Source organism: Lissotriton helveticus, chromosome 5_1 (genome assembly GCF_964261635.1).
Source record: "Lissotriton helveticus chromosome 5_1, aLisHel1.1, whole genome shotgun sequence".
NCBI lineage: Eukaryota > Metazoa > Chordata > Amphibia > Caudata > Salamandridae > Lissotriton > Lissotriton helveticus.
Window position 1 is genome coordinate 1,209,692,748 of NC_136065.1, and position 26,815 is coordinate 1,209,719,562.

General features: G+C 49.4%; 1 protein-coding gene across 1 annotated transcript in view; it reads right to left on the minus strand.

The window, feature by feature from the left end:
• The window catches only part of SFXN4 (sideroflexin 4), a 136,705-nt gene that overhangs the window by 33,750 nt on the left and 76,140 nt on the right, over positions 1-26,815 (minus strand). Inside the window, exon 12 of the mRNA XM_078643913.1 lies at positions 11,334-11,419. Within this exon, the coding sequence (XP_078500039.1) occupies positions 11,334-11,419 (86 nt within the window). The remainder of the gene's footprint in view (positions 1-11,333; positions 11,420-26,815) is intronic.

Below are 26,815 nucleotides of genomic sequence, written 5' to 3' on the forward strand. Positions count from 1 at the left end.
GCCTCTGCCATGCACAGTTTTCGCATCAAAAATGTCACTGCAGATGTTGCAGTGATATTATCAATGGTGTCAGAAGATGTCATGAGTAATGAAACTAGAGGGGTAATTAGTGCACGGCAAGGTGGCAAGTTATAGTTACTTACGATAACTACAACAGGTGAATTTCAGTGGTTTTTAGAGTTTAAAATGTTACGTTTTTACAGAACATTTCACATAACTATAGGGTTACTTTAATCTTTGTTCTGGTAAGTGAATTTCTCTGTTTTATTTTTTTTTACGTACAGGAATATTTAATTACCATTAAAAATCCAGCCCCTTCTGCGGCCTTGCGCAGCAAGGGATTTGGCCTCAGGGTCTATCCTGTGGCCAGCCCTCACATGCAGCCAAGCCTACACTGCACATGGCCTTTGGATGTGCACAGTGGGTGGTTGACCACAAGGCCTGGTCTGTGGACAACCCCACGCTTGCACACAGTCTTTGGCCATGCTCAGCAGGGAGTTGGTCCAGGTTCTGGTCCTGGGGACCCCATCCCCGAGGGCATTTGTTTTAATGTTGAGCCTAGGCAGCGCATGCAGTAATCACTCTGTGGACTTACAGCCTGCCCATTGCATTGTTATTTGTTCCTTCAATTGTCCTTTGAAAAGTTCGCTTGCTAGTGGGTAATCCTACTTCTTTGTCGCCTTTTCATCAGTTGTTCACACCCAGGGAGCAGAGCCTAACTACTTGCATCTTTCCACTTGTGTGCCCAAGTGCTTGATTTCTGGAACTATTTCTTTACTTCTGTCGTGGCCCGTTTTCCGAACGCACTAAGCTGACGGCTGTAACAGACAAGGAGTAGTTTCTGTCCTGTAACTCCAGTTCTGTAGTAGAGGTATCTCTGTTATAGTCATAATCCAGTGAATAGTCCCGCCCATGTGCGTGGACCCCGGCAATCAAAAATAATCTCTTAAGTTGTCAGAAAATTGCAGAACTGCAAAGACACTTAAGAGAGAATTTAAAGACAAATAATGCAGCCTATATCCACAGGCTACACTGTCCAGTACTTCAACTAGAAATTCCACCAGAAAACACACAAACAGCACAGCCTGCCCAGTTTCTCCCAAAGAGAAACTTGCCTCTATCAGTAAAAGCCTCTGGAATGATAGAGAGAAAGGCATGGACAGACAAGCCCCATAGGCTGCCATTATGTGGCTTAAATAGGATACTGTGCCTTTAAGAGAACTTTCCAGAACTTCTCCCAGTATCCCAGAATGCACAGCAGGTCCCTCTTACTTTCAGTTCTTTTTTAAGGCGTAACATGTCTGACCTGTAGCATTCCTTACATGAACATCTCTCTCCACCAGGGAGGAGGGCGGGCGCTTATGACTATAACAGAGATACCCCTACTACAGAACTGGAGTTACAGGACAGAAACTACTCCTTCTGTAATAGGGGATCTCTGTGTATAGTCATAATCTAGTGAATAGAATGGCAAGCCCATCCCCACACCAAAGCGGCGGTGGAGAAAAGAAAAATAACACCACTACTGTGCGAACAGATTTCGCAGCGAAGCCTGCCCAACCTGAGCGTCTGCCCTGGCATCAGTGTCCAGGCAGTAATGCTTAGCAAAGGTATGGACCGACTTCCAAGTGGCCGCCTTGCAGATTTCTGCAATAGGAACATTACGGAGCAGAGCTGTCGTGGCAGCTTTGCCCCTGGTGGAATGAGCCTTAGATTTACCCCCTAAGGTCTTATTAGCTTTTTGGTAACACAATTGTATGCAGGACACAATCCACCTAGAGATAGACTGCTTAGAGGTCGCAAGACCCGTCCTGATAATTGATAAACAATTGGTCTGACCTACGAATATCCTTGGTTTTATCCAGATAAAATTACAACACCCTCCTAACAGCCAGGGAATGCAGGGACCTTTCCGCTGGAGAGGAAGGATTCTGAAAAAACGTAGGCAAAGTTATCGTCTGGTTGACATGAAAATCGGAAATAACCTTGGGAAGAAATTTAGGGTGAGTACGCATAACAACCTTAACAGCATGAAATACAGTATAAGGTTCTTGGCAACACAACGCCTGAATTTCACTCACCCTGCGGGCTGATGTAATGGCCACGAGGAACGCCGCCTTCCAGGACAGGTGCTGCAACGAAGTCTTATGAATAGGTTCAAAAGGCTCCTTCATCAATCTGGACAGCACCACATTCAGTTCCCATGAGGCGAAGGAAGCCTGACAGGAGGGAATACTTTCTTCAAGCCTTCCAGAAAATCTTTGATCACAGGGATCTGGAAGAAGGAAGTCTGTGAAGGGCATTTCCTGTAGGCAGTCAAAGCAGCAAGATGAACCTTAATAGAATGAACATTAAGGCCAGACTGCGCCAAATTTAGAAGGTAAGGAAGAATAACATCCTCCTTGCACGTCGTAGGGTCATAGTTCTTGGATTGGCACCAGATACAGAACCTCTTCCACTTGTAAGCATAGGAAGTCCGAGTGGAAGGTCGTTTAGACTCCTTCAGTATGTCCATGCAATCTTCTGGCAGATTCAAATGACCATATTGCACTATCTCAGGAGCCATGCCGCCAAACTCAAAGACGAGAGGTTGGGGTGCAACATCTGTCCGCCGAACTTCGTGAGAAGGTCCGGCCTGCACGGCAGCCGTATGTGAGGAAGTAGAGACCGGTGAAGCAGGTCTGTGAACCACCACTGCCTGGGCCATTCCGGGGCAATCAGGATCATTCGCGCCCTGGACTGGGACAGCTTGATGAGCACCGTCGGAATCAGGGGAATGGGTGGAAAAGCGTACAGAAAGTTGCTCGACCAGTTGATCCATAACGCATTCCCCAGCGTCCCTGGCTGGTAGTACCTGGAGGCGAAGTCTCGGAATTTGCTGTTTTCGGCGGTGGCCAACAGATCTATGTCTGGAGTCCCCCACCTTGCGAAGACTTCTCCTAGTACTTCGTCGTTTATGACCCATTCGTGATTTTCCTGAATCAGTCTGCTCAGTGCGTCTGCCTGAACATTCTGCATACCTGGTAGATGGGTAGCCGTTATTGTCAGTCTTCTGGCCAGAAGCCAGTGCCAGATCGCCTGCGCCTCCTGCGACAGGTTGCGCGATCTCGAGCCCCCATGCTTGTTGAGGTAATACATCGTGGTCGTATTGTCCGTCTGTACAAGCAGAGAGTTGGTCTGGAAGGACGGAAGAAAGGCCTTCAGCGCCAAGTGAACAGCTCGAAGTTCCAGGAAATTGATGTGGTACGTGGACTCCGTCTGTGACCACGTCCCCTGAATCTGTAAGTCTCCGGAGTGCGCCCCCCAACCGTGGAGAGACGCATCCGTCACGATAGTCTGCGTGGGAATGTCCTTGTGGAAGGGAACCCCTCTCAGGAGATTCTCCGCCGAACACCACCACCTCAGAGACTGAAGAGCATGCAGAGACAGTCGTATCTTGTCGTCCCAAGATCCTCTCCTCTGATCCCACTGATCCTCCAAGCACTCTTGTAACGGTCTCATGTGCAGTCGTGCATGAGGCGTTAGGAAGATACACGAGGCCATCGATCCCAGTAGAGAAGACACCGTCCTCACTGTTGTAGATGGAGTGGTCATAAGAGCCTGAGCCTTCCGAAGGAGTGATAATCGTCGCTCCTCCGAAGGAGACACGCTTGCTGACAGCGTATTGATTGAGGCTCCCAAGTACTGTATGCAATGGACCGGAGTCGGGACAGACTTGGACATGTTGATGTGCAACCCCAGCTTGTTCAATAGAACGCACGTCTTCTGGAAGTGTGCTTGCGCTTCCGAGAAGGAGGAGGCCTTGATCAACCAATTGTCCAGGTACGGGTAGACAAACACCTTGTTCTTTCTCAGGTGTGCCGCTACCACCGCCATGCACTTAGAGAATGTTCTCGGCGCAGACTTCAGTCCGAATGGCAGTACTGTGTAATGATAATGATTGGCACCGACTTGGAATCGCAGGAACTTCCTTTGTTTGTGTGCAATGGGCACATGGAAGTAGGCATCCTGTAGGTCTATGGCACACAGCCAGTCTCCCCGTTGCAGCTGAGGATAAATCTGATGCAACGACAGCATGCAAAACTTTTCTCTGTGAATCCACTTGTTTGCTTGTCGCAAATCCAGAATGGGCCTGAACTCGTTCTTGTCCTTTTTTCGAACCAGGAAGAACCGGGAGTACAGACCTCTTCCTCTTTGAGACAGAGGTACGTCTTCTATCGCCCTCTTCCTTAACAGGATATCGGCCTCCGCCTGGAGCTCGCGCAGCCGAAACTGCAAGCTGACTGGAGGGATTGATGGAGGTGGGCTGGTGAACCGAAGACTGTATCCATTGCAAACAATATTCAGCACCCACTTGTCCTGAGTAATTTTTCTCCACTCTGCCAGAAAAAATTGAACGCTTCCCCCCACCGGAGTGGGTAACGGATGTAGGGGAAGTAAGCGCTCAGGGCCTAGACCCGACCGGGCCTTTAGTCGCTGTTGCCGACTGGTGGCCGCCTCTGCCTTTCTGGCGCTTCTGGAACGGTCTTCGGAACTGCTGCTATTGTTGTTGCTGCTGTTGCCACGAAGACTGGCCACGCCCTCTGCCCTGGCCACCGAACCGCCGCTGGAACGGTCGGTATGACTTCTTGGTCTCCTTGGGTTTTTCCAAACCCACAGCCGTGAGCGTTTCGGCCTCCGCCTTCATGCGGGCCATTTCGTCATCCACATGTTTCCCAAATAGGGTTTCGCCAGCGAATGGTAGATTGGCAACCCTTTGTTGTGCGTCCGGTTTTAATGACGTGAGGCGGAGCCAGGCGTGTCGTCACTGGTTAATTCCATGGCAGAAACCATGCACCGCCAGCAGGGAAGAGTCGGCTGCGGCACTGATGACCTGATTCGCCACCAACATCCACTCATTCAACACCTCTTGGAAATCCTCTCGCTTATCACGCGGCAGATGTTCCACAAACTGCTGCAGAGATTCCCAGAGTGCTCGATCATAGCGTCCCAACAAGGCCGTGGCACTCGGAGCCTTCATGGAAGTCGCCGACGTCCCACAAACCTTTCTCCCAGACGAATCCAGCCACCTGGATTCCTTATCTGGCGGAACTGTGGAGGACGGAGTGGTGGCATGCTGTTTACGAGCCGCCGTCACAATCACAGAGTCTGGAGGGGGTTCCACCCTTAGAAAAGCCGGATCCGAGTCGGGAGCCCGGTATTTTTTCTGTAGCCTCGAGGGGGCCGCCTTAGTCACCGCCGGGGTGAGAAAAAGGTCCATGGCCGGTTCCTCCAGGCCCGGAACCAAGGGCAGTAATGGCCGAGACAGATGTTTCTGATGCAGCGTCTCAAAGATCACCGATGTCTTGGGCGTGGGCACCGTCAACGAGATGCCCAGTTTTGCTGCACCTCGTAAAAGGACGTCGTGGAAAGACACCAGATCATCAATCGGTGAAACCCTTGTTTCCGGTGACTCCGACAAAGTCGGGGAATAGTCTCTGGTCCCTGAAGACCTTGTCCGGGAACGAGACCTGTGCCTCCTGTGGCGCCGCCTCGACCTTGTGGACGACCTGTTGCGCGAGCGTTCCCTCCTCCTGGAACGTGAACGCGATCTCCCAGCACGTGGGCGCTCCGCAGGTTTCCGTGGAGGCGTCTTCCGTGGCCTATCCTGGGGTTTAGGTTTTGGAGTCCCCTTAGGCGGAGTAGGGAGCGGAGGCAGGGACACCGATCGCGGTGGCTGGACTGGAGGCATCTCCGGCCGAGGCGCGGGCCCATGAGGTGGGGCCGGTGGCGGAGGTTGTCCCGCTGGAGGAAGTGGAGGCAGAGGAGGATTGATGGGAGGATCCTCTTTAGGCAAAGGGGGAGGCGTCTTAGGCCGAGGTGGTGTATAAACCACTGAGTACACCGAGCCCGGTGACTTCTTCGGGGGAGGGGACTGTGAGCCAGACCCCCCAGTACGTGAGCGACACCTCCGGCGTCCTTCTCCAGACCCAGCGAGGCTTTTGGCGCCAGAACTCCTTCTGCGCCGCTTAGGAGAAGCGGAAAGCCTCAGAGACGCCGATCTCTTTCTCCTCGACATCGAGCGTTGCTTTTCTGGCGTCGAACGTCGACCCCGTGACTCCGGCGTCGAACGCCGCTTCCTCGACGTCGAGCGCTTCTTCTTCTACGCCGAACGCTGCCACCTCGACGACGAACGGTCAGTCCTCGACGACGAGCGTCGACTCCTCCTCTGCGTCGACCGTTTTCTCGCGGTCCTCGACATCGAGGAACCCGCTCGACGGCGATCGGCGGTGTCGCTTCGACGGCGAGCACCGATGCCTGTCGGTCCTTCTTCGTCGACGTCGATGACTCGACGCTGACGTCGACGACGAAGACGCCATCGGCGGTGATTTCGTCGGCGGCCTACCCAGGCCTCTCGACGTCGACCTTCCACGCTGTCTCGACCCGGAGCCCCGGGGAGATGGGGAACACACCGTCGTCATCCCTCTCGACGTCGTCGATGCAATCGACGTCGATGGAGACCGGGACCGTTTGCTGGGCTTCCTGCCTCTGGGGAGCCCCCCAGAGGCCTCAGCAGAGGCAGAGGGAGCCTCCCCACCGGCCCAGACCCACCTGCAGCCTGCAGTCGTCTCTCCTCCAGGCCTTGAAGCCTAATCTTCAGCCTGTCCCTCAGAGTCCTTGTAGTGAAGGCCTGGCAGATCTCACAATCTTCAGGGACATGTGCTTCAGGGAGACAGAGTATGCAGACGTCTTGTGGATCAGACTTGGCCTTCTTCCTTCCACATGCTGGGCACTTGTCGAAAAGAGCAGGCATTTTAGAGCCCTAAAAAGCCTGAACAAATACACAGGAGTGAAGGGAAACACCAAGCACACAAACTGAAAACACCTTTAATCCAAAAGTGCACAAAATTCCAAGAAACCCTTGAAAAAGGGAGAGCTCAATGCACCAGGGTCCTGTTAGCAGGAGCCGGAAAAAAGAACTGAAAGTAAGAGGGACCTGCTGTGCATTCTGGGATACTGGGAGAAGTTCTGGAAAGTTCTCTTAAAGGCACAGTATCCTATTTAAGCCACATAATGGCAGCCTATGGGGCTTGTCTGTCCATGCCTTTCTCTCTATCATTCCAGAGGCTTTTACTGGTAGAGGCAAGTTTCTCTTTGGGAGAAAGTGGGCAGGCTGTGCTGTTTGTGTGTTTTCTGGTGGAATTTCTAGTTGAAGTACTGGACAGTGTAGCCTGTGGATATAGGCTGCATTATTTGTCTTTAAATTCTCTCTTAAGTGTCTTTGCAGTTCTGCAATTTTCTGACAACTTAAGAGATTATTTTTGATTGCCGGGGTACACGCACATGGGCGGGACTATTCACTAGATTATGACTATACACAGAGATCGCCTACTACAGAAACATGGTGCCTCTGGACACTAATTAATTTTCCATCCAGCCCGCGTTCCCTTTTATTGTGCATGTTGCTAAAGCTCTTATTAATTTCAAGTTCCATGAAGCGATGGCTGTGTTGATGAAAGAAAGCTGTGACTTGCTTTATGTGCCCTAATACCACATACCTTGTTAATAGCTTTGGGACCATGCTTCTCTAACCACCATACCTCTTTTTAGATGGAAGCCTACGAGACAGCCTCCCTGGGCATGCATTCTGACCTTTACTTACCATTGGCTTTGTGTTTTGTAACTCACAGTTACTTGCTTTCTTTTTAATGGCATTTTCAAAGGTCCTGCCGGCTGGGAGCAAACTTTATGCTCGGTTCTGCTGGAGTTCACCGGTGCGGGCGGGGAAAATGGTGTGTCCCGAGGTTGGGCTCCCCTGGATACAGCTAGTGAGCCGGTTCCGGGGGATGGGGTCCACGGGGCCGAAAGTGGCTTGGGGAAGGGGGTTGCGTACACCCCCTTCCCTTCAAACATTATTTGGGCCCCAGGAGATGGTGTCCCATTGGCCAGAAATGGCCTGGAAAGGAGGGCCATGCTCACCCCTCCTTAAAAATAATCAATAGCTTCGTCCCCTCTACCCCGGCTTCTCCCAATTTGATCAAATATTTGCAGATTCTCTGCAAACGTGTGGCAAAATGGGTTTTTTAAATAAATATTTTGGCCCCACGTGGGGTCCCTCTGGAACCCAATCACCAGGCCTAGAGGCTCAGGGTATCTGTACCCTGCCCCTTTATGTTTTTTCTTTTGTAAATTTCTGAGGACTCTGGACCGAATCCTAATATGGCTACCACCACTTTCTGGTTAAGGTGGTGGCAGCCAATCAGATCTCACTTTGAGATCTGTCAGCTACGTGGATTCTCCGCAGCACGAACTATACAATTTTTATTAGCCTTCATTTCTCCAAAACTACTGAACGGCTTAAACAAAAGCACTCTTTCTGGACCTAGATCTAGCTTTCTGTCAAATATGGGCGATGTTTGAAGTTCCTATGGAAAAATGAATGAGGAAAACACATTTTGGGACCCTTTTTCTCAGCCCCCGCTTGACAGATCACCCCAAAACTTTCCATGTGCAACTAGTCAAAAGAATAACACTTTTTTTAAAGATTCATGGAGATTCGTCAAATTAGTCCAAAGTTGTTAGCAACACAAAAAATGCATTTCCTATGGAAACGCGATCCTAACTAGAATTGCCCAGTGGTGATCCCTACAGGGAGATATTCTCTTTTTTTGTAGGAAAGTGCCCCTTTTTAACATGTTCACCTCCACTTTTTGCTTGGTATTCAATGCAATTTTTAGAGGAGGCTTGCGACCACCCTTGCTGAGCCATTTAATAGCTCTAGTGGTCCCACCCCCTTGGGGTCTGATGTAATATTTATTTGGGGAGGAGGATGGCATGGGGACTACTTCTGTAAGGCATAGAATGGCTCTGGGGACCCCATCCCCTGTGACCTGAAGGTAGACAATGTCCTGGGGACTCCATCTCCCAGTACACTGCGTTGTTCTCTGCCCGGAAGAGCATAGGCAGGGAACAGAGAGCTAACTCCCTCTCCAAGGCAGGGAATATAGGTTTGCTGCCGCCCGGCATGAGCAGAAACAAAAGCTGCTCCTGCCTGGTGGGAGCAAACCAATGCGGCTGGCTCAGCCTGTTAACTGGGGGTGCTCGCCGGGGCCTTGGTCCACACTCAGAGGCCGCCAACACGAGGAGTTAAGGGTGCTCTTAATGGAAATGGGTCACCCACCATGAAAAAAATAATAATGGGCTCTCCACGCTGCCACTGTTCAACAAAAAAATATTTTTGTAAAAAATAGGCTGTAGGTGCTTCACGTGGGACCGAGCACCCAAGTACATATAAAAAATGCAGCCTTGGCACTTCACTATTGAAGCAGCAAGGCTGTTCATACAAGATTCACTGCTCCCTCCCAGAAGCTCCCTGTAACGCTCTGCATGGGTTTTGTAGTTAAAATTGTGGTTTTCTTACTGCCCCAGGGAGGGGCAGGGGCATTACCAACAATTTATGAAACTGCTGTGGGGGCTGTAAGAAAACCTTTAAGTCTCCTGGATTGTTGAATGTATGCTCCCAGGAGTGCTTACCGTTATTTATAAACCACTCCAACCTGAAAATGCATGCTCTTCAGCTAGAGTGCGGGGACCCCTTGTGGTTGGTTCTATGTTTGCATTTTGTAGTCTGAAGAATGTTAAAGACTGACGCACACATTTATAGTTGCTTTAATTAAAATATTTTTGTGACAATAATTAATATGCATTGCCTGGTGTGTATTTATAAGGGTTATTTTAGAATACGGTTAAATTATTATGGTGCGTTTTTTGCAAAGCCAATAGGTCTGCATTGCTTAAAAGAACATTTCTTTCTACTGTTATGTTTCCTTAGAATAGAAACTTAGAAATTCACTGGAAAAAAAACAAACGTTAAAGTGACATTATTGTTAGGTCTGGTAATATCATCTTATTTACATTGAAAAAAAACCTCTGAAGTTCAATGAAAAAAACAAAGGTTATAGTGACTTTATAGCCAGGTGAAGATGTCAGTTAAAATGTAACTTTTAAACTCATTAAAAACATTGAAACTCACCAGTCATAGTTAAGTAAAATAACACAAACTCACACACCCGCCATGCACTGCTTATGACCTCACACAGTACATCACTACAGACATATTAGGACATCATTGATATCATTAGTGAATACATCTGAAATAACATTATCGATAACAGTATGGTTCAGGCCTGAGGGGCAAATTATAGTTACTTCAGTTAACTGTAAGTGCTGAATTTCACGTTTTTGTTGCAATATAAATGGTAAATTTTAACTGACATTTTAACCTAACTAAAGCGTCACTTTAACTTTTGTTTTATTCTGGGAATATGATCCTGTCCCTACTCCCTATTTCATTCAGCCTTTCTTCTATAAACCTTGCACTGCGAACACTTGAGTATTGTTGACAGCTTCCTTCAAGATCCACAGAAATCCTTCTTTCAAGGTTCTAAGAACAAGGACCTAAACAGTGATATAACCTTTACAATCGACTAGTTATCTTGTGCAAGTGAAACTGTTGTGGCCCTTGAAATACCAATTTATTCTCCAGCGTACTCTACGACTTTACTAAAATCATACACTTTCTCTTAAACCTCTTCTTATTAATTACAAACTGTTATACTTGAAGAGCCTCAAGTGGTCTCAAAATCTAATGCAACATTCCACGTGCATTCATTTTGTTAATCAAATAAACATTTATAACCACATACAGTGTGATCTATGTTGGAAGGGTGTCATAAATGGGATAAGAGAAATCAGTCATGAGGCGGGAGATGTAAATGATGGGACTGAAATCTCAATCCAGGTCCTGAGGGTGGTCAACCAAGACACGGGAAGCATCAATCACAGAAGTAGAGTGGGAACTTCAAGCATGGACAAGGGATCTGGCTGTTTGTATAATTTGTGACTACTCTGCAACTATAGATCCAATCTCAGATATGAGAACCTGATTTTAACTGGAAGATTGTGGAGGCTGTCAGGGCTGGGGGAGGAAAGGAAGAGATGTCTGGGTTTCAGATTTACAAATTTCATTTTCAAAAGTGCATTGGGACTAGTATGACATTTCAACCACTTCACCTCTATCACCTTGTGGCTTGTTTCTATGAGCACACTCCTTTCCTGACAAATACCTCAATTCATGCTATGTCTGGGATGAGAATTTCAGCCTCCTTAGATACTGGTACTTACATTTCTCCTTTTCACATTTGAATCCGAGAGTACAGGTGCCAGAATGCATAAATTAAACAGGACTCACACCTAATGTGGGATAAACTGAGAAGTTTATTCTTCTCCTACACATTTCATGCTGTGCTTCCCCGTTTTGCACTATGCATTTCCCTTTCTGGGTGGATCGTTACCTTTCTAGAAAGTGTAGCAGCACGATAGGCACAAGTGCTGTTGTTCCAAGCAGCAGTGATCGGGACACCGCAGTTTCTTTCACTGCCTGTAAAGAAGACAAAGTCTGATGTCAGTGACAACAGAGCCGTGCAATCCTACTCCAGTCCCACCCGCAGGAGCCACAAGCCGCTGTAGCAGGAGGTTTGTGTATTTTTTGCAAAAGAGCCAGGAGTCACTCAGATAGGAGGTATGTTCTTTGTTCAATCTTTGGCCATTAGGTTACAGCCACATCCTGCTAGGGCTTCATCACCTGTCCATCTGTGTCCAACTGCCAGGTTTCCCCCAGCACAAAGCCCCAACATGATTACATTCTCACAGCTCCACACTCTACAGCATTAGCAGCCAGCCGATGCATCACATAAGTAGTGAACGTGGAAATCGTTGGGAGTTTGACATGATGGATATCTGAGGCGTATATTACAAACTACAGGAGTGACCCGAGGAGCATGGTTGAACTGGTGCACAGCATACTGAAACAATGCCCAACCTGCTATTATTTACATAAAAGGAAAAAACATTTAGAGATGGTACTGGAATCTATCTAAAGATGAGTGAATCACAGTACCATTAAAATACATTTATACAAGAAAACACAGCATTTAACATGAGGAAACCATACTTTAATAATTCATATCATAAAAAAATAGAACGAGCAATATTAAACAAAACTTGTATTGTTCAAGAATAGAGTATCACAAATTGTTCAATAGTGAATGTAGTCACTAGAAAAAACACAATTTGGTAGAGTGATCAAGTATAAAGGTGGTGGCAGACAAAGAATACAAATGGTCATTTCTTTTTCTTGTGGCCAAATTATTTAAGGAAACCTTCCACCTTCCGATTGTGGCAATGCTCCTATTTGATGTGTTAATTTCCATAACGATTACAGAAAGCCCTATTTAATCTAATACCTCAATATCACCCTACAACCGTAGCCCTTTGACCTTAAAAACAGGTCTGAGAGACTGATTTTGGGCTCATCATTCACCTCCCTCAAAACACCCCTTCTGCATACATTGACAACATGGCGTCATCTTTTATTTTCAGTTTCCTGTCTCTGAAAAGGCCAAAGGCAGAGTGTTCCAGAGCTGTGATGCCCTCAGTCTGAAGGAACGCCCCCCGATACGGGCCCTTTTTACTCGGGGAACCGCCGCGAGAAACGAAGATTCAGATCGCAAGGATCGGGCCGGGCGGTAAAAGACAAGCCTGCGCTGCAGATATTTAGCTCCTGAGCCAAAAAGCGCCTTATGGGCCAAGGTCAACGCCTTAAACATTATCGTCTTTCGGATAGGCAGCCAATGGAGCGCCTGCACAAGGCCGGCCACTCTGGCTCGCCTGTGAAGGCCAAAGATAGCGCGTGCCGCAGAGTTCTGCACAACCTGCAGCCGCTGTACAAGATATTCCGGAAGACCCAGATAAAGGACGTTGGCATAGTCCAATCTGGAGCCAATTAAGGCTTGGACCGTAATCCTCCTATGCTCTTCTGTGAGCAGAGGCAGGAACTTCCGGAGCATCTTGAGAATACCAAAGCATGTGCCCGTCAGACAGAGGATCTGGGATCTCAGCGTCAGCCCATTGTCAATCTTAACTCCCAGATTTTTTGCCAACTGGGACTCCTGTGCAGGGGGGAACATATCCACCGGCCACCATGCCTGCCAGTCAGGATCTGAGGAGCAGCCAAAGAACAACACCTCCGACTTGTTGGAATTGCATTTGAGGCTGTTCTGCTGAAACCAATTGAAGACCGCCCGAGACAGTCCCGAATGCTCTCTCCGTCAAAATCCTGATCTTTCCTACACGTGAAAAGAAGCTGGGTATCATCAGCGTAGGAAACGATCTGGGCCCCTGGGTGGAGAAGTGTGGCTCACTGGTTAGAGGAGGCAAACCCAGAAGCCGAGATCAGACCCGGGACCAGGGTTCAATTCCCGACGCGGCAGGGTCTTGAGCCCAAAATGTCCACGGACTCGGTAATTCTCGCTTCGGTGCCTACTCAAATCACAGGTTCACACTCTGCAACTCTGGGCAATAGCTTGCTTAATCTCCACTACGGCTCCCTGCGGCGGGATGCCTGGCTTTCACCTTGGGGAACCCAGTAGGGGCTATCTCACAGGGAAAAACCAGGACGGGTTCCCAATGCAAAGCGCTTTGAGACCTGGCGGTGATATTGCGCTATATAAAAACCCATCCATCCATCCACCCCGAAGGACTCCACCAGTGCCGCCAAAGGGGTCATAAAGATGTTAAAGAGCGTCGGGCTCAACACAGAGCCCTGCGGAACTCCGACTCCCAGTGGCGGCATCTCAGCGGAGCTCGGGGAGGCCCAGACCGTTTGTCGGCGACCAGCAAGAAAAGATGTAAACCAGCTGAACACCGTCCCCCTCAGACCAATGTCATGAAGTCTGGCGAGGAGCCCCTCATGGGGGACGGTGTCAAAGGCCGCCGACAGATCAAGCATGACAAGCATAGCCTTGCCTCCTGAATCCAGGGTCTCCTTAATGGCCTCTGACACCTCCAAAAGTGCCGTCTCCGTACTTAAATTAGGGCGGAAGCCCGATTGCGTGGAGTGCAGTAGGTCATTGGATTCTAAGAAGCCCGAGAGCACGCTATGCACATGCTTCTCCGTGATTTTGGCCAGCGCAGGAAGGAGAGAGATGGGCCTAAAATTGGCTAACACCTCAGGGTCTAGGCCGGGCTTTTTAAGGAGGGGGATCACCATTGCCCGCTTCTAAGTCTGCGGGACCACCCCCTCCCTCAGAGAGAGGTTCAAAAGTGGGTTAACCCAAGGGTTAACCACCACCGCCATCTTCGCCAAAAATTTGGCCGGACAAGGGTCTAACGGCGACCCCAATTTGAGGTTGGCCAAAAGTGCCAATGACGTAGAGATAGGGATGGGTGGAAACTCCGCCAAGACGGAATCCAGAGTGGACGAAGGAACTGGCCCAACCAAAATGCTGGAATGAGTTTCAGCCATCCTCTCCGGAAAGGAGTCCTGAATCAGTTTAATCTTGTCCGTAAAAAACTTTGCAAGATCACACACCCACGACTCAGAGGGAGCAATTTGAGGCAAATTAGATCTAGGGGCCGTGAACTCCCTCACAACAGCAAAGATCTCCTTGCATGAATTGGAAGCAGCCTCTAACCTCCTAGCTAGATAGTCCTTTTTCTCATGGAGGATATCACGGTGATAGGCTTTGACCGCCGTCCTATATGCAAGTCTGGCCGTCAGGTCATATTGAAGGCGCCAGGCCCTCTCAGCCACCTTACACTGGCAACGAGAGGCAGACAATGCTTCGGTAAACCACGGAGCAGAGACCCGCTTTGCCGTAGCCCGGGGGGCCATCGCAGGGGCTAAGTCATTCAACCTGTTCGTCAGCCACACCTGCAGAGACTCTACGTCCTGCTCTAGGTCGCCTGAAAGGGGACATGGATGGTCAAGAGAGGCCTGAGCTAGCATCTCAGGAGTCACCCGATGGAATGCCCTCGAGGCAGATCCATACTGTCTAGGGGCATTACTATTGCAGTATGAGTTAGGATCATTGTTGAATAAGAATTGATGCATACTGGAAGGAGGCGATTGCCTCCCTGAGAGAGGCTGCGGTCGCCTCCCTGTTCCGACATATTCAATTCAGTTACCTACACTGCACCTACTTCACAAGCATTCACCTTCCGTCAACAGGGATTATAGAATCCTCAGCATGCATGAATTTGGGTACAAGTTACACACATGGTACATGTTGGCGACTTGTTACACACATACACATATATGTAGCTATTATGTTATGTTATGTTATAACAATTTATTGTGCGCACTACTACCCGGAGGTGCAGAGTATTTACTCCTTTTTGCTAGGGGGTTCTCTCCACGATCGAGAGGGTGCTCTGTTGGCAACTTCTCTGGAATCCCAAAATGGTCATCCTACATATTAATGTTGATCTGAATAGCAATAGGTATTAAATGGCATTCCTTTGGATTACATTATTGGTTTATAAAAGGGGCATTGTGTGGGAATGGAAGAAGCGGGAGCCAGCCCCCCGCACCTCAATGGTGAGATGGAAAAAGGGCTAAACCACTGTAAGGGTCTGCAAAGCCACTGTATGAGGAGAGGGTATGCCCACAGAAACATGTGAAGATTTGGGGAGACTGGGCTCATTAAAAAGGTACTGTACTTGATCCGACGACCAATAGACTGAGGTCATTAGATGAGAGAACTTTGCCTTCTCAGCTACAAGATGTTGTGCCTAAAGGTCTTCGGGAATGGGGTGGGCAGGCTTGTGGAATAAATGTTAACTATATGACTATGTTTTGCCCACAGGTGAAGGCTGAATACTGGGCTGCCTTAGTTTAGTTATTGATCAAAAAACAATAAAACGTTTAAAAAAAGAGCACTAATGAATCCTTGAGACTCATGACTTAACACAAAATAAACAAACTGGTGTTATGGAGCTATCTAACAGAAATCTGTTTTTAGCCACTTGTATTTATTCTTTTTGGTATATGCTCTTACTTTGAAAACTATTAACTAATATCTCTGTGATGCACTTGTGACAACCTAGTTTCTTGGCATAGTAATCACATAGTTTTGAGTGGTTTGCTCATGTTTTTGTGATTTCTATTGTTTCTGATTTGTTGAATATATAAATCATGTACCTATCGTTTTTCTTCTTTTGTCATCTCTATTTTACTATTTGTGTCTCTGCTCTCATTTGTATGGTGTTGATTGGTGCACTAACGCTTGTATACATTGTGTGGTACGGGATCTATGGCCCTTGTTTAACATCCTTTGAACACCAATGTACACTTATCAGGCCTTGAAGAAGCAACATTAATATTAAAAATCAAGAAACACCTGTAGGCGGATTGATTGCTGTTCCAGACAAAGGAAATAGCTGAAGCTAACAAACAACTGAGTTTAACTAAACAGCGTCTCTCACCTGAATTTCCCTATGAGACTGATGACTTCAAAACCTCAGTTTTTTAAATTCATACCTCTTCTACTTATGGAAGAGTACCGGAATGCCTAGACAAAGACCATGTCTCTCCATTGTGTAAACACATGGTGTACCCCAGAGATCTGTATAGCTTTTGCCAGGTGTCTAGTGTTCCCTTCTGACTAAAGTTCTACAGATCTGCGTAGAGATACAGGTCAAACAATACACTAACGCCTGCGGCCTACTAAATAAACTCCAGTCAGTCTTCAGGACAGGACGGGGCACTGAGACTGCATCGTTAAAAACTGTGGCTAAAACTCTGCATCCTAGATGAGGGCCACTCCTGTCTACTCATCCACCTGGGCATTCAAGCTGCCTTCTATACAGTTAACCACATCACTCTCCTTTAAATCCTGAAATAAAAAAACGGGGCTGAAGGTGGCTGTCCTGGGTTGGTTCGCATCATACTTGGAAAACAAAAATTGTCAATATTTTCTCTAAATCGTGCGCGATCCGACAAGGTATTTCCCAACATCCTATTATCTCTCGCAGCCTATGAAACATTTACATGGAGCCACTAGCCTCCACCCTCAACTGCACTAACACCTCATAGTACTTTTAAGCAGATGTTGCCCAGCCTGAATTGCCAATCTCCAATGCTGCTAAAGATGTTGAATTTGTGACCAAAATGCAGGAGCACAAACCACACCGCTTAAAAAAAACATAGGTTCCTCTTGATGTAACCGCCTAAGTGTCCCATCCATTTCAAACATGGCTTAACTCCTTTATGGTATTACAAAAATAAATTCTTCACTTTTGGTGAGTGCAAAATATCTTGGATTCCACCTTGGAAAAAGAATCTTAACCTTCTAGCTAGATAATTGCAATGGTAAAGGGGGCACAATTTCAACTTTGGCTTCTCTGTAAAGTAAAGCCTTTTATACACGACCATGATTTCAAGATAGAAGTTCAATCTCTCGCACTGTTGAGATTCAATTATGTAATCTCCCTACTTACAGGCATTCCCAAACTGCATTTGGCATCCCTCAAAGCTGCCCTCACACATAGCTGACAGACTACAAATGGGCACAACAAAGTAAGAACACGTGTCAACTATTTTATACACACTTGAATGATCCTTATAGGAGCAAAGAGCATCTTTAAAGTAGCCTGCATCAGGTATAATACCATAATTTTGAAAACGTCCAACTACATGTGGAGTAGTGTGGCTCACTGGTTAGAGGCGGCAGGCCTGAGAGCAGAAGTCAGCCTGGGACCAGGGTTCAATTCCCGACGCGGCAGGGTCGTGGACCTTGGTCAGCGGACTCGATAATTCTCGCTTCGGTGCTTACTCTAATCAGGGGTTCCACTCGGCAACTCTGGGCATTAGCTTGCCTAATCTCCACAACGGCCCCACCAATTCCGGGGATGCCTGGCTCCACCTTGGGGACTCCCAGCAAGGGACCATCCCACAGGGAAAGCCAGGACGGGTTCCCCAGAGTTATACAGCGCCGGGACGCCCCGTTGCTGGGGCAGCTGTGCGCTTTACAAGTATACTACATTTACATTTACATGGCCAATAAAATGACCATTTGAGTGGACAATGTCTCCATCAGAGCAGGGTCAACGTTCACTTTGCGCTCCAGGTTTTAAGAAGGCTAATCCTTCACCCAGAGTGTGGTACTGCTTCGAACAGGACATTCGAAAAATTGCATCCTATGAGGCTTTTAAAAAAAGAACTGAAAAGCCTACCTCAGTTCCACTTCCAAATATAACATGTTATTTTTTGCTGCAGTTTCCAGAAATATTACTGTGTGGAATGGTCAATGCCCTGAAATATAAGAACCATTACAACTTTAGAAACGACATCCGGCTATAAAAGTTAAAGACCCAGATTAACAATACTCTTCAACGAGTAAGGACAGACCCCGCTGCCTGCCAAGTGCTGAGACAGTTAAAAGATAGCAGCAGGAAACTGATATGGCGACTAAAAAAAGATTCTGATGAGGTCTTTTGGGGAAAACTCCTATACGACGCCATAACGAATAACAGCGCACAGTTCTGGCAAAAGATTAATAGTTTGATCAGTGAGCGAAGCCAGGGGATCGAATCCCATGTCACTGAAGAGGCAAGGATAACTTTCCTTGGCACACACTTTAATGATGCCCAAGAACTGTGGAAAGAATCATGTAATCCTAAAAACGTTTCCGAAGCACAGAACTCCCCATATAAAGAAATTCCCGCGCAAGATAAGGAATTCTCAATCATGAACGCACAAATATGCAATAGAATTTCGAAAGGGAGACGCGAGGGAGCACCAGGCCCAAATGGCATACCCCCAGTCAACAAGACTGGGGGTATGCCAGTAAACAAGAGCCAGAATATTGGGCTGTCGTTTTCAAACCAATGTTTGAAAAAATTCTGCAGACTTCAACAATCCCACGATCCTGGAGGGGAGCAATTATCTCCCCAATCCTTAAAAAAGGAGATAGGAATGTTCCAAGAAGGTATCGCCTTATAGCCTTACTTGATAATGAGGCAAAATACTACGCTGGCCACCTACTCCAGGAGTTAACTTCTTGGGTGGAAGATACAACAGCAATCCCATACAATCAAACCGTCTTTCGGAAAAATATGGGGACGACTACTAACTTACTAGCCCTATTGCTTTTGATTGACTCAGCTCTTGTGGCAAAACAACCTCTATACCTGTGCTATATTGATTATAGCTCCGCCTTCGATCGTGTAAACAGAAATATGTTGTGGCAAAAACTAAAGAAAATGAAAATCCCATCAGTACTGCTTAATCAACTAATTCTCTTGCACAGCAATACCTGGGTCCAGGTCAAACTAGGAGCAGGGGAATTCTTATCTAAGAGGATCCCCACAAGCACAGGAGTAAAGCAAGGATGCGTGCTTGTGCCAACCTTATTCAATCTTTTTATGGCTGAACTATCAATTTTGTTGAATGAAAGCAATTCCCATGCACCAAAGCTAGGGGGCACTCAGCCGTCCAATCTATTCTACGCAGATGACTTGGTGCTGATGAGCCGGACTGCGATAGGCCTACAGTGGCTGTTAGATATCACCTCGCAATACTCTAAAACAAACAAACTCAGTATTAATAAGAAAAAACTAAAGTTATGTGCATTACTAATAGCACAAAAAAAAATCAACGTCCAGCTGGTTCCTGGATACAAGAAAGCTGGACGTCACAGCAAATACAGATATCTGGGGTCATTTTAGACCCCAGCGTCAGCTTCAAGCCACAACACGAGGAAATAAAAAAGAGAGGACTTGACAGCGGTATTGAAAAAATAAGATCGCTGGACCAAACCTCGTTCCGCTAATAAAGGTGATTCAAGCAAAATTGATTCCATCTATCACCTAGGGAAGTGAAGAGATGAGAGGAAGGGATGCCGAAACAGTAGACGGACCAGTAACAAGAGCGCTGCGCATGATCTTTGGCTTGCTGAGGTACACTTCACCCGCACAGTTTATACTTGAATTTGGGTTGGCAAAGGAAGAGTTGGCATGTAAAGGAGTATACCTAACAAGCATTTGCAATGCAATAGGTCTCGTATTAGGAAAGTTTGAGCTATTGGTATTGTAAATGACACATTTTTTATTTAGGTTTTGTTTTTGAAAATAGCGAAATTAATAGCTTTGTCATTTACCATGCCAATAGTTATAACTTTCGCAAATGTGACACCTATAGCATTTGTAATGCAATATGTGTTGTATTTACGTGACTTACATGTATTGATATTACAAATAACAATGGTTTTTAATGTTTTATACTTAAATAAAAGTCTGATGTCTGATGCTTGTGGATGTCTGACGCTTGTGGATGCCCGACGCTTGTGGATGCCCGACGCTTGTGGATGCCCGACGCTTGTGGATGCCCGACGCTTGTGGATGCCCGACGCTTGTGGATGCCCGACGCTTGTGGATGTCTGACGCCTGACGCTTGGTGATGTCTGACGCTTGGTGATGTCTGACGCTTGGTGATGTCTGACGCTTGGTGATGTCTGACGCTTGGTGATGTCTGACGCTTGGTGATGTCTGACGCTTGGTGATGTCTGACGCTTGGTGATGTCTGACGCTTGGTGATGTCTGACGCTTGTGGATGTCTGACGCTTGTGGATGTCTGACGCTTGTGGATGTCTGACGCTTGTGGATGTCTGACGCTTGTGGATGTCTGACGCTTGTGGATGTCTGACGCTTGTGGATGTCTGACGCTTGTGGATGTCTGACGCTTGTGGATGTCTGACGCTTGTGGATGTCTGACGCTTGTGGATGTCTGACGCTTGTGGATGTCTGACGCTTGTGGATGTCTGACGCTTGTGGATGTCTGACGCTTGTGGATGTCTGACGCTTGTGGATGTCTGACGCTTGTGGATGTCTGACGCTTGTGGATGTCTGACGCTTGTGGATGTCTGACGCGTGTGGATGCCTGACGCGTGTGGATGTCTGACGCGTGTGGATGTCTGACGCGTGTGGATGTCTGACGCGTGTGGATGTCTGACGCTTGTGGATGTCTGACGCTTGTGGATGCCTGACGCGTGTGGATGCCTGACGCGTGTGGATGCCTGACGCGTGTGGATGCCTGACGCGTGTGGATGCCTGACGCGTGTGGATGCCTGACGCTTGTGGATGCCTGACGCTTGTGGATGCCTGACGCGTGTGGATGCCTGACGCGTGTGGATGTCTGACGCGTGTGGATGTCTGACGCGTGTGGATGTCTGACGCGTGTGGATGTCTGACGCGTGTGGATGTCTGACGCGTGTGGATGTCTGTTGCTTGTGGATGTCTGTTGCTTGTGGATGCCTGACGCTTGTGGATGTCTGATGCTTGTGAATAGTTGACGCTTGTGCAAGCCTGACGCTTGTGCATGCCTGCCGCTTGTGGATGCCTGATGCTTGAGGATGCCTGATGCTTGAGGATGCCTGATGCCTTTGGATGTCTGATGCTTGTGGATGCCTGACGTTTGTGGATGTCCGATGCCTGATGTTTGTGGATGTCTGACGCTTGTGGATGCCTGACGCTTGTGGATGCCTGACGTTTGTGGATGCCTGACGCTTGTGGATGCCTGACGCCTGATGCTTGTGGATGTCTGATGCTTGCGGATGTCGGACGCTTGTGGATGTCTGATGCTTGCGGATGTCTGCTGCTTGCGGATGTCTGCTGCTTGTGGATGTCTGCTGCTTGTGGATGTCTGCTGCTTGTGGATGTCTGTTGCTTGTGGATGTCTGTTGCTTGTGGATGTCTGTTGCTTGTGGATGTCTGTTGTGTGTAAGTGATAGGTAGAGACGTGTTTACCAGGCAGAAGCACTGAATGATAGGGAATCTGAAAGGCCTCTAGGAACCTGTAAAAAAAATCGGTTGTGGTGATGAGAGGTGCTTATTTACCAGCAATGCAAACAGAATGAACTCTAGGCGCTTGTTTGAACTGGGCGCTGTGCGATAAATCAGATTGTTACCAAGATCATTTGAATGTGCTTCTTGATCACACAAGGATGACAGGCTGAGAGAACACAACAGTAGCCAAGCCTGTGGCCACGGGGCACACACGTCCCTGCACTGGGGCAGCAAGTAGTCCGGTCATCTGCCCGACCCAAAGGAATGTGCCTGTGGAGCCGAGGTCTTCATCTGTGAGCTGGATGGGTAACCAAGGGGGATGAGGCTGTGGCGAAGAGGAGGGGCAGGCGGGTGGTAGGGTTGGGGTTTCTAATGGCACGGCTTTCGCAGTCCCTTAACACCTCTCTCTAAACAAAGAAGTGAGGCAGGGGAGCCCAGGTACAAAAGCCTTCAAGGCAGCGGGGGGGGGGGGGGGCGGGGGAGTGGAAGGGGAGGAGGAAGCGAGGAAGATCGAATGGAAAGGGAGAGACTAGGAACGGAGTCAGGGAAGAGACAGAGGGAAGGGGAGGAGGGCGAGGGCATAGATTATAGGGGGAGGGTGGGATATAGAACCAGGGAAGGGATGGAAAGAGGTGAGAGAAAAGGAGGGAAGGCAGGGGAAAGGTGGGTGACTGGGAACGAGTGAGAAAAAAAGCAAAGGCAGGGAGGCCGAGGTACGGGTGAGAAGAGTGAAGTGTGAGACGAGGTGGAGACAGTCGGGGAAGAGTAATAGGGTAGGGAAACAAGCTTTTAAAACGCAAGAGGAAGAGAGCTGTTCACAAAAGTGTGCATTGAATACATTTGAATCGATACCGTTTACAACTCTGCGTTATTATTATTAAACTAGAGGAGCTATGGGAAGGGGGAAGGAGAAATGCGAGTCACGGCCGCCAGGCCGTGAAGTGTGAAGCAGTGGGCGGGGAACCAGATCCCTTTGAAGCTGCTGGGCAGAAATGCGAGTCAGGCCGTGAGATGTGAACCAGTGGGCGTGGAGGCAGGAGCAAATGGTAAGGGGAGCCTTTGAAGAGCAAGGCAGGGGGATAGAAGCGCGGTCACGAGGACGTGCACTTCTACAAATCCAGATCGTAAAAGTCAGCTTTGTGGTTTGATTGGAATAGGTCTCTCTACGAGACCTAAAAAGCTGGTATAAAATAAGCAGGGGGGGGCGTGGCCAGGCGCCATCGAAGTTGGCCGCCTAAAAGGGGAGCTCCGCCGGAGTTAAGTCTGTCCCCTTGACTATCCGACATCTATCCACCCGAGACACAATCAAGTGAAATCCCCGGCTTGCCACTGCGGATCGCTCCCGGAGCAACTTATTCCTGGAATCCGCCTTGCCTCCGGCACGGAGTAAAGTTCTCTTAATTGCGGAGCCTAGGTGCGCGGCGGACACGCTGGTGCCCTGCGCCTGCATCGCGCATCTACGAGAGGCGCCAGCTTGCGGCCTGCCCGCGGTGGGCGGTGCGCGCTGCGGACTGACTCGGAGCGGCGCTGGAGGGTGAAAATCAATGTATGGGGGGCACGGAAGAGTGCGGACCCCTTGCACCTCCCTGAGACAGCGCGGGGTGGCGGCCCGGACCCCCGGGGACTCAGCTAGGCCAGTGTGGGAGGCACGGCCTGGCAGTGGTGACCAGCAGCTCTGGTCTAGGGCCTCGATTGGACGGAGGAGTCCCGTGTGCCGGATTAACGCCTGAGGGCTGGCGGCAGCCTAGGGGGAGCGTGGAGGAGTATAGGCCCCAGGAGACATCCTGAGCTATAGCTAGGAGACCATCCTTGGCCCGAAGACGCTGCGCCACCCGGGTGAGAGGCATGGTTGGCGCCAAACTGAACTTAGCACGGCTTCTTGAGGCCTTTACTTGCTGGGATACTGGGGGTCCGGAGCGGCACCTGAGGACCAATATTTGAAAAGGAGCACAGAGGAGAGTGGGCCCCTGGGACGCCCCGGGAACCTGCGGCGGTACGATGCTTGCCCCAGGAGCTACAGCATCATCCTGTGGGAGGCGCGGCCTGCGCCGAATTTGACTGGCACCGGAGCCGGTGGGCCCTGCCGACAGTTGAGCCAAACGCAACTAGGAGGTGGCGGCACATTCAGAACCCCGACAGCTGAGATTGAGACTTTCACAAAGGCCCCCCTGGAGACGGAGGAGTCTGTGCAGGTGGCGACATAATGCACAGGCCCGGGAGGCGAGTCACTGGGTCCCTCATGGTGGTGTAGACTGTACTGTACCCTAGCGTGGACGTGCCGCTGAGGTGAGAAATGTACAGCGGGTCCGAACACTGGACGGGTGACCTGAGTGTGGGAGCCAGGGATACCCCAAACTGCGCCGGAGCCCTTGGAGAGGGTGTAAGGCGCCTACATGCCGCAGGAGCTGACGGGGGCAATGCAGGAGACCGGAGATTCCTGGAGGAGGCCACTGGGGAGACCCCTCACGCAGCGGAGGCTGAGCAGACACTCCCAATCCGGGCACTACAAACCTGGGAGCACATTCTGAGATGTGGACTTTCCGCCATCATGAGACCAAAAGGTAACGTTACCGCCAGACTCATAAGTTGGACAAATATGCAGTTCCTCTGGGGCAGGGCCAGGCAGGGAGCGCGACTGAAGACCAAGCTGGCCAGACAGAGCCGTCCTTGACCTCCATAATGGCGGCGATACAAACATTGGGCACTAACCTAGAGACGAAAATGGACAAAATCTCAACAGAGGTTAACCTTCTCTGAACGGACCTCGGTAAGACCACGGAAAAGACCAAAGCAAACGAATCTGAGATAAGGGCGCTTCAGGCCTCCTCGAAAATGTTGGAAAAGCGGGTTAGCGAACTGGTACACCAACACCGACAAATGGCCCTCAGGCTCGAAGACCAGGAAGGTAGGGCCCGCCGGAGTAACATACGTGTAGTGGGAGTGCCGGAAGGTACGGAAAGGCCCAGCGTTCAACTGTTTCTGGAGGACCTCATTCTCACCCACCTAAAGCCTAGCCGCCTATCTAACATCTTCATGGTGGAAGGTGCCCATCGCGCACCGGTCCCCAAACCCAAGCCGGGGGCGTCGCCCAGGACGATCATTGCGAAAATCCTGAACTATAGGGACAGGGATGCTATCCTACAGGCGGCTAGACAGAAGGGTGACCTGCACTATGAAAACGCCACGATCCGCTTCCTCCCCGATTTCACCCTTCAAGTCCAGCGGGAAAGGCGCTCCTTTGCGGTCGTGAAGGCGGCACTCCGAGATAGGGGACTCAAATATATGATGTTCTTTCCGGCCAAGCTGAAGGTCATTGCGGGGGGCAAATCCCTGTTTTTCACCGCGCCGTCGGAGGTTCAGGACTGGCTTGAGAGGGAGTCGTCGCAAGCGCAGGAGCAGACGGAGGGCGGAACCTGGAGGGACAACCAGGTCGCCTCTCCGGGATCTACGGCAGGGAGGTCGGAGGTGGACGTCCAGAGTCAACGCTCCTGGCGGTCCAGGTCGGCTAGCCCCAAGTGGGGGTCTTTCCGAGACACGGGCGGTCGCTGATGGAGATGGACACAAGATATGGACCCTGCCAAACTGTAATGTATAAATTGTGTAATGCCGGGACAATGGGTTACCCCACCGGTCGGGTGAGGACGGGGGGGAACTTCTAAGCCCTGTTAAAACCACATTCTCCTGGTAATGTTGGGCAGTGTGGGAGGGGAACCCACTTTTCACCGAACTAAAAGACAGTGATGTTTCCACTGGGGGGCCGCTACCAGATAATGCCAGTGGCGAGGCACGCACTTTCATGACTATGATTGAATGTTTTAAGAGTTTGTTTTGGTTATAGCACTGTTATGCATGTGGGGGGGGGGCAGACGTGGGCGGCGGCTGGAGTTGGGGCCGGCGCACTCTTCCCCTTCAAGAGTTTTTAGCGGGAGGGGGCGGTTTCCTCTCTCCCGGGTTGGGGTCGGGCGAAAGGCGCTCTGCTAATTGGGGTTGTGGGTAGTTTGAAACCTACAGAGCAGGGAAGCAGGGTAGGGGAGTTGTTGTTGGGGGGGACAAATCATCTTGAGATGGAGGGAGTTGGGGGTCAGTTTCGGGGTCTTGGGGTTGGGTTGGGGGTGGCCGGGGGCAGGGGGATGTTTGGAATGGTCAGACCAGGAATGTACAGATATGTTTATGCAACGTGCCAGGAATTGCAGGGCTGTTTCTATAGTGGAATGTGTTGATGGCTATGAAGTGGGATAAAAGCCTGAAGATACTGAGCTAGAATGTTAAATGGGTTGGGGGACAAGCTTAAGAGGACTATTGTACTGCAATTTGTTAAAAGACACCTCCCAGATGTGGTACTTTTGCAGGAGACCCACCTGATGAGAAACACGTGCCACGCGCTGAACAGATGGGGGTACTCTCTGGTGATCCACACCGGTTTTACCTCAGGGTCCCGGGGGAATAGGAATCCTTCTTCGTCGCAGCTTCCCCCTTGTCACTGACCACACAGAATCCGACCCATTGGGGGGTTTTGCGGCTGTCTCGGGGAAATGGGAGGGGCGCAGGCTCAACCTGGTAACGACCTATATCCAGCCAGGTCTCCAAACTCAATCTTACCAAGACTTGGGAAGGCTTCTCCTTTCCCTCCCAGAGGGGCAACTCCTAATGGGCGGAGACTTTAATGCCATGGTCTAGGGAGACATTGATAGGCACCAACCTAGGGACATACCCACGGGGCACATGTGGTTAGCTGACTTCTTGGAGGCGTTTGGCCTACTAGATCTCTGGTGCCTGCGACACCCGACACACAAAAAATACACTTTCTTTTCCGGCCCACACCGCTCTTTCTGGCACATTGACTACATCCTAGCACCCATGCACCAGGGTACTACCATTCAAGATGTCACACACCTGGTTAGGGGTATCTCGGACCACTACCAATTTTGAGCCCACCTCACAATCGGTGATCGACGGGAGGGGTGTGTCGCGCCAATTAACGCCTGGTATCTTCGCAGTGACAAGATTAGGGAGAAACTGACCCTTTCAATTGACCAGTACTTCGAGAGCAACAAAGGCACCGTTGAGTCTTCAATAGTATTGTGGGAGGCCTTCAAGACCGTGCTCAGGGGAGAGGCCCTTTCTGCGATCGCTGGCCGTCGCAAGGAACGGG